We start from the raw sequence: 8,807 nt of genomic DNA, 5'->3' as shown, positions 1-8,807 counted from the left end.
GAATGCCTTGAAAGCTGGGCTCTGTTTACCACCACCAAGGCTGAAGCAATCAAAGAGTGAAAGGATTAAAAACAACAACAAAATCCCCTCATGCCCTAAATGTTTTTGCCACTTGAGCTGTTTTTTTTTTTTTTCCCCTTTTGCATAAGGTCAGCCTTTCAAAGGTTAACACAATCTGGGTAAATACAGATAGGCTTCACAGCTTCCCTCACTACATGTACTCCTGTTACTTGGAAACCGTTTGGAGTGAGGTTAACTCGGGGCAGGAGGGCAGGGGCTGGCTGCTGGGGGGAACCACTGCCCCACCAAGAACCAGCACACGGGAAAGGTCACTCCTGCGCCCCACCGACCCGCCTTCATCCTCCTCCTCCTCGCAGCTCCCTGCCTGGGGTCTGCTGGGCTGAAGGAAAAGCGCTGGGGGTGGAGAACTCACCACGCAGAAGGAACGGAGGCTCCTTAGATAAAGCAACAGTGACTCTCGTGGACAGTTTGAAGTATTGCTGGGCTGGCACGTCACACCCCACGCCGGGTCCCGGGGCCAGGTGGGTTCCCTGCCCTGTCCTGCGCCTTGCTGTGGCCACAGGCAGGCTGGGATGGACCCAGCAAGGCATGGAGCCCGCCCAGCCTCTGGTGAGCTGGGGTTCAGGGGTGCCAAACGGCACAGCCCCAGCCTTGGGGCCAACGATTCAGCTAATTGCTGCTGGAGCTCATTTGCATCTCTGTCCTCACCATGGCTGGGGCTCTGCAGCTCCCTGGGGTACCTATGGGCAATAGACCTTCTGGTGGGCTCTCGGCTTCAAGCAGCACCCCCCAGCATGGGTCCCCAGCAACAACCTGGTCAAAAGGTATTTCCCACTTGCCCTCTGCAGGGCAGCCCCTTCCCGCTGAAGGCAGCTCTTCTCCAAGGTGAGGACACCATGTTCAGTCACCTTCTCTGTAAGAAAAGCTGTTCCTGCCCCTTGGTCACCAGAGGAGCTCTTCCAGCACCTTCTCTGCTCCTTTGCAGGGAGCAGGTAGAGCACCCAGCAGAGGTCATGCAACCACCACAGCCTTCTCCAGAGGAACACAGACCTTGTGAGCTTCTGCAGACCCCATGAACATTGTCACACCTCCGGACAGTCCCCAAAATGGGGGCTCTCGGCCACGCTCTGGGAGGTGCAGCCTCACACTGGGAGCCCAGAGATTCTGCTCCTCTCCACTGCTCTACAAAGCCTCAAGTATTTCTGTCCTCGTTGCTGGTGAACTAACTTGGTGATGATCTCCTTCCATCATGCCCACGGGGTGAAGGTAAGCCAAGGCTGCTGCCGAGGCTGTGGGTGACTCAAGGTTTTCACCACCTCAGAGGCTCATCTGTTTGTAGTTTGGGGTGGCAGAGGCTCTCAGGAGCAGCAGGTCCCCCTCTTTAGGGGCCAGGTATCAACTGGATGAATGCAGCAAGAGCCCCAGTACCAAACACCAACCTGAAATGGGGCACAACCTGGGTGGGGAGCCTGGGGCAGCCCCACAAGTGTCCTGCACTTCCCCACAAGCCCTGGCAGGCGGGAGGAGGAAACAGATCAAACAATGCAAATCAAACTCAAACCCTGATGTTCCACTGTCACCTGCCACCGGCACAGGAAGCAGGATTCAAACACAATCCACAATTTTGGGTGTGAAGGAGATTTTCATGTTTGCATGCCTCACCCTCATCTCACAGCCCCACTGACCTAGCTGGTGAGCCCCTCACCTGAGCGCGGCCTCCAACCCAGCGAGAGGAACGCGGCTCCCGCTCCAAGCGACACGCAGGAGCCCCAGGGGAGCAGCTGCTTCCACCTCACCCGGCTTGGCACGAGGTGGTGGTTGCTTTCTGCCTTTCACAATGGAGCCAGTCAAGGAGAGAACCCTTAACTCTGACTTTTGAGTTACTTGGCTCAGGTCCACGGGAATGACTTGGCTACGATCCCTCCGGAGGCTGCGACGCGTGCGCACGCATGCGTGCCGGTGCTGGTGCCAGTGCTGGTGTGTACACACGTGTGGACACCACCAAAGCCCGGAGATAAGGCTCCCAAGGGTACAAAGAGCCCCTGCACGGCAGCACACCTGGGCCAGCCCGCCCGCAGAGACCTTCCGCCGGTGCAAGAGGAGATGAAAGGAAGTTTGCTGTTTGCTCCGAACCCGTCAGGGGTGTTTAATTACCCAGGAACGTCTTTCATCAACCAGCCAGTGCAAACAAAGGAGCCTGCACGGAGCCAGGGGAAGGAGGCAGCGAGCAGCTGGCAGAGCCACCGGGCAGCGAGGTCGGTCCTGTGGGAGAGGGTTGGAAATGGAGCAGCCTCCTGGGAAGGGGAGCCAAGCAACGCTCCAGCCACGGCACGGGGCCCAAGGAGCTCGGCAAGAGCACCCCAAGGTGGGACCACCAAGAGGCAACAGAGAGCCTACAGAAATGGCTGTGCCCCCCTCACCCCGGCAGCTGCAGCTCCGGATCCTGGTCACCGACTCCCTGCCCCTGGAGCTGCAGGACACCCTGTGGAGAGGGCAGGGAGCAGGTCACCCTGTCACGGGTCACCACGCTCTTTCATCTCCTTGCTCTGAAGCGGCTGGAGCTCACAGCTCCAGGGGGTCACGCACTGCAACCTGCTGACCCCAAGGCGGGGCACGCTCCTGGCCAGCCAGCTGCTCGAGCAATGGTCCCTGCAATGCTCAGAAACACCTTCTGGGGAGGAAAAGCAAAGCAGGTCTTCAGTTAATTCACCCCAGAGCCCCTGAGCAGCAGGATGGACTAAAGCCCCCAGCACCATTAGTGCCTCTGAACGGGGTGCCAGGGGTTGCTACCTGGGTGTGCAGTCAGGCAGGCTGTGTCTGTGCCCACCCACAGCACTCAAGAGGAAGCAGCCACCCAGAGGTCCCCAGCTTTTCAGACCGTGTCCTCTGCAGGTCCAAACCACATTCAGCTTTGAAGGTCCAAAGTTATCACTGTAACTCATTAAAAACCTTGCGCTGTTAATTCACAGGCTGAGGCCAGTAAGGTGCTTGTGCTCCTAGGAGGAGAAGCCTTTCCAAACAGGGGCAACTTGTTATCAGAGCCTGCTCTGGCCAGACCCCCAAGCACAGCATGTCCAGGTCCCCACAGTGCCATCTCCTTGTGACGATATTCCTGCCGAGATGCTCAAGTGACTCCCTTGGGCAGCAGTTACATCTACAACTACAGTTCTTCACATCAGAGGGGAAATTCCTTTAGCATCTATGAGCTTAGGACCAAAATGAGACAAGCCCAAGTGCAGAGGCACCTCTAGGCATGGGTCAGCCACTTGTCCTACACCTCTACTTTCTCCTGAAGCCCAAGCTGACACTGCAAGTCTGAGTGTCACAAGACAGTCCACCTAAAACCAGTACTTGTCTTTCCACTTGCAAGGGAAAGCAGCAGAAGGTTGCAATGTGTCTCCATCATTTAGTAATTCCTCACAAGATAATACTCCTGCCCTAGTGCATGCCAACAGAGAATAAAGAGATGAGAAACCTTGAATGGGGTGAGTGGGGGAGCTGCTAGGTGAATTTCTAAGGAGGAAAATATCTACGAGCACTAATAAATAGACCTGAAAGAGAATGCATTAGTAATGACAGGGTTTGGAAAAGCATTTGTGTTACATGTCAGGCTTTGACTATGAATTTAAAAGCAATCTAGTGCCACTAAAGCCCCTAAACAGGCAATAATGAAAAGATGACTTAAATTTTCCAAAGTGACAAGTGATTTGGAAAGCTGTAGTTGTTAGATTTTCAGAAGAATGGTACTCTGCTCTTTTGGGAGAAGGAGGGGGAAAGGGGCAGCACTTAAAGAAAAAGATATTCAGAAGCTCCTCAACCTCTCTGAAAATCCTGCCTTCAGATTTTGATTCTGCAGAGGCAAACTTTCCCCCCACCCCGAAAAGCCATTAGCTGCAGACAGCAAGTCAGATGTGCAACTGTTAACACCCACCCAGCTCTGCTGCTGCTGGACCTGGGCACGCAGGAAAAGCAGAATCACAGCGAGCTCTTGATGTAGCTGTACACTCAGTCCCTGGTTCTCTGGCACTTCCCCAAGCATCTCAAGGGGATGCAGCCTGGTTTCACCCCGACATTTCTCCATTTCAGCATAAAAGCAAGGAGGAGCTCTTGAAGGGAAGGTTTAAAGCAAACGCTGTGAACAGCACCTTGCACGTACTCACCCCAGGCTTTCAGCTTCCCTGTGGTCTGTGTGCTTTTTCAAGGCTCAGAAGCTCACATTTTGCTTTCAAACACAAACCCCACAGACTATGATTTCAAGATGACTGCTTCAGGAGAGAGGGGAGGAGAGTCCTCCCAGGCTGCTTTTCATGGCTCACCGAGCAGGAGTCTCCTGCCGTAGAGACGAAGGCCCCCTCGGAGAATATCTCTCCAGGTAGACAGCAGGTAATTGATCCTGCTCCTGTGAACAGCATCTTGTCATTTTTCAAACACTGAGAGGAAAGAAGGTTAATATCTTCGGTGCCAGAAGTCTGGAGAATACACAAAATCACTACCACGGCAGGGGAGGAAAAGCAGCTCCCATCCCTGTACATCCAGCTGGCAAAACACTGAAATCAGAGACCCAGAGCAGATGCACTGGTGCTTAACTGGTGCACAAGTGTCCTCTGCATTTGTTGCTGTATATCAACAAAATGTCAAAAAAAAAAATAAAAGGGGGTCTTTGCAACCTCCTCAACTGATGCAGAATCACTCAAGTGGCTTCCAGTTGTGTTCAGGGCTGTACCACAACTTGAGGGAACCTCTCAGTCCACTGCAGAGCCACAAAATTCACACCTGGGAGACCAGCAAGGGCTAAGCTAGCTACAGGGGTCACCCCAACCCTACGAGAATGAGGGCACTGAATGCTCTCTCATTCTCCTCTTTCTCACCAAGAGGGTGGCAGAGCCCTGCCCTCCACACAGCAGGTATTTCAAACAAAGGACCCAGGCCCATCAAAGGTAGGTCAAGGCTCTGGTGCCTCAGCTCGGGTGGCAGATGCAGCATACAAAATTAACCGTGTTTGCTCGGAGCCTGCGCTCGCAGGTGAACCAAAGGGACCCAGGCAGGCGGGTAACAGAGCACAGCCAGGCAGCTAAATAGGACTTAAAAGCTTTTGAAGCCACAAACACTGGAATGAACTGGGGCATGAAATTAATTTTAACTGTACTGAATAGGAGACAGGCCATAAACCTCCATGAAAATAAGAGACCGGTAACGTTTTAGTGCGAGTCGAAATCCTCCCCGTAACTCCCCAGCCAGCTCTGTTAGCATAAGTGACTCATCCCAGCTGAAAAGCAAAGCAAACAAGCAGGAAGAATTTAAGTTCTGTCACAAGGCAAAGAGTATCACTGCAGAGAACTCGAGGAATCCTGGCTTTGTGATATTCAAATGCCTCCCCGCTGACAGATTTTTTTTTTTCTCCTTTGAATATCTGCACAACTGAGAAAAACATTCAACACCCTAAGAAATATTTAAGAAAAAGCAAAAAAGGTATTTGTGAACAGTGATGGCCTGGCCATCCTCCCGTGCCCAGGTATGAGGCTCCCAACCACCTTCATGTGGGAGCAGTTTCTGCTGAGCCCGACGGAGCCAGCGTGCAGTGAAGTTTGTGGACAGAATCACAACCTGGATGATTTTCCAGGAACCTGCCAAAAGGTTTTTTCATCCTTGTTAAATCCACGTCGGGTGAAGTTGTTCAGAAGAATCTGCATCCAATTACACCATGGTAAAACATAACCTGTGGTGTCCTGGCAGTTGTCCTTCTGGTGGTCTAATGCATCTGGCTGATGTCTCCCAGCACCCTGAGGACTCACTCCATCTCCTACCAAAACAGCCACCTCCAGGCTATGGAGCAGAAGCTGCTCTTCTAGAGCAGAAAGGCACAGACATATTAAGAATGAGGAAAGAACAAAAAATATCTTCAAGGGCAGCCAGCAGAGAAGTTGTAGGTAGGATTCGAACGTCCAAGCATGGGTTGGTCAAAAGAGAGAAGTTTAATGCCTTTTCCTCTTGGTCAAATGATCCTGAATTATTTGCTTGGAAGAATCACTGAAATCTTGACTTTGTATCTGCCTCCCAAGCCTCCAAATTTCCTTTAACATGCAGCAGGGACACAAGAGATGGGAGAACAGGACACACCAATTTCTCAGCACGTTCATCAACAAGTAGCAAAGCGCAGTTCAGACCCCAGGACCTCCGAGGCAGGCCCACGGTCAAAAGCAGCAAACATCTGGAGCCCAGATTGCTCGAGGGCCTTTTGCTGACCTAGATCCATAAATGCGCTCGGCTGGCATCAATAACCAGCTGAAGGCAGCTAATTGTGAGGCTTCTGCAAGGAGGAGACGGAGGCTTTTCATTAAAACATGTGGTTTGCTTCCCATATTTTCGCAGCGTTAATCACAGTGAGCATTAACCCCAAGCCTGCCTGCTCCAGCCTCTCCTTGGTCTGCCACCACCACGGCCACCTCCACACGGGAGGGCTGGGACAAGCCTAAGGATGCCTGCGAGGGAAGGGTTGGGGAGAAGCTCCTGCTCTGATGGCAGGAGAAGCTGGCCTGGTGGGGTTCGTGTCTCGTTGCTGGTCTCACTCCTGACCGAGCAGTCAGTTCCCTCTTGCTTGCACCCATCGTTCAGGCAGTGAGCAAGGACAGGAAATCGTTTAGATCACAGGAAAACGTGATCACAAAGCCACAAATATTGGCACGGCAATGGAGAGGGGGTGAAGAATCTGTATCTGCTTTTAACTCCTGCTTTCAAGGACAAAACTAGTGACCAGCTTGAAATTGCCACCTTCAGCACCCTGCTCGTGATGGCCCTTCAAGAGAAGAAGGGGAGTCGGTGGACCCCAAGAGACAGTGACTGCCACATGCCACCAGTGCCAGGGGTGAGTGACAATCAGCAACGCAAAGAGCACGTCCTTGGGCCAGCCCTTGATGCCATACAAGATGGTTTATCAGTTGTAAAACCCCTGAACTGCCACCAAAACAGACCTGCAAAAGCGGGGGGCTGCAAGCCCGCAGGGAGCTCAGACCCTCTGCCAGACATCGTCACCTCTCCCAGGAGCATGGCTGTCACCTAATTAATTCATTAGTCTGTGATGAATTAGCGAGGTAGAGGGGTGGCTCTTGTTTTATTTGCTTTTTTACATCTTTGCAGCTAAAAAGCACACCCAAGTGGCAGGTGCTCTAGGGACAATGGCCCAAGGGCTGAAATGCCACAAGACCCAGGCCAAAAGCACACATGTGCCAAAATCCTGAGGGGTCTTCACATGTGGCAATCTCTGCCAAGCTCCATCGACCAGGGCTAAACGCGTTGCCCACACAAGGCACAAAGGAAACATGTGGAAGCAAAAAGCCATGGGGATTTCTCAGCTGCAGGATAACCACCGTCTCCCACTGCATTCTCTGTCTGCTTGCCCTCCCCACCCACCTCAGGAGATGATGCTCCTCTGCCCCAGAGCTGCCTGGCACAACACCACCCCGGGTTTATTCACAGCACCCAGGCCAACGCCGGGTGCCTGAACACGACCCTCGCGTTTAGGGTGCCAGCACCCAGCGCTGGCAGCAACCTGCCCAGGGACCCTCTGAGCCCTGCAGGAGCCGAAGGGCTTGGGGAGACCCAGGTTTGAATCTTGCAGAGCGAGCGCAGTGCTGGGATGACACAGGAAGCCTTGGGTGGAGCAGGAACCGAGCAATGGGGTCACCGCACCAAACCCTCCTCCTCCTCCTCACAGCCCTTGGGGCTAGACAGCACCTAAACACCACCAGTGTCCACCACACTCCCTGCAGCAGAGCAGAACAGCAGAGGTACTTTAACTCTTGCCCTAGAAACCCTCTGGCATCAATTAATGTAACATTGAAAAGCAAAAGATGATTAACTTTCGTTAATAGATTATTAAAGATGATTATTGCCAGCTGACCGAGCCCGTACCAAAATAGACACGCTGCAGGCAGCTCAGAGCAATCATCGGCTCATTCAAGGCAGATAAAAGTTTCAGATCTGGCTCGACTATTTAAATTTCCAACAATAATCACCATTCTTGCTGTTCACGCTCTCTATTTCTTCTCTGTTCAGGAAGTCACTGTGGTTATTAAACGCAGGCTGATGATTAAATCGTGTATTGAGGTGATAAGTCAAATTAGATGATTGCTGAGTCTCGGTAAGTATCTTTGAAATAACCAGTTGTTATTAGACATTCAAGAGGTGCTTCACGAAAATCTAATTGTAATTGCAACTTTTCATTTTACCTCATCTTTCTCGCATGCAAACACACACACACGCTGCCAGCAGATTTCATACTTCAGTACCCATGAAACCCAGAGGAAAGCACCCAAGGGGAGTGCTCTCTGGGAAAACACCCGGAGACCAGCCAGGAACTGCACCCACCCCCCTGAGAAAATCAAACAGCACCTTCAGCATCCGTCTGAAGCTACGGCTCTCAACTGCTGGGCTCCTGGAGCTGCTCCTAGAGCTGATCTGTGCCTCGGGCAGCCGGAGCAGCCCAACACCAGCTCCCAAAGGACGCCTGGGATCCCTCGGCAGCTCCAGCTGGGGTCTGGGAGCGAGCTACATCCCTCCCGCTCCAGCCTAATGCCCAGCCTGACATTTAAAACAGCCTTTACTGCCACGTACTTACATTTTAATGTTCTCATGGTACTGCCTGGTGTCTGAAGGCTGGTTGTATAACGGCTGAAATAAATAAGAAAAATGAAGGCATGAACAGTGCAGCCTGACATTTCGAGACTGAAGCCCCTCGGAAGCGCCGGCGCCTGGCTGCAGGATCCCAGCTCCCAGAGCTGTGCCAGCCC

At 52.6% G+C, this 8,807-nt stretch overlaps 1 protein-coding gene across 1 annotated transcript in view; it reads right to left on the bottom strand.

Moving 5' to 3' along the window:
• The window catches only part of LOC103774904 (nuclear receptor corepressor 2-like), a gene marked incomplete at both ends in the record, with an annotated part of 19,736 nt that extends 11,048 nt beyond the window's left edge, over positions 1–8,688 (bottom strand). Inside the window, 1 exon segment of the mRNA XM_008942339.1 lies at positions 8,636–8,688. Within this exon segment, the coding sequence (XP_008940587.1) occupies positions 8,636–8,688 (53 nt within the window).
• Positions 8,689–8,807: the final 119 nt, after the last annotated feature.

This window comes from Merops nubicus, unplaced genomic scaffold, assembly GCF_000691845.1.
Source record: "Merops nubicus isolate BGI_N331 unplaced genomic scaffold, ASM69184v1 scaffold25396, whole genome shotgun sequence".
NCBI classification, from domain to species: Eukaryota; Metazoa; Chordata; class Aves; order Coraciiformes; family Meropidae; genus Merops; species Merops nubicus.
This window is presented reverse-complemented; position numbering and strand designations above follow the sequence as displayed.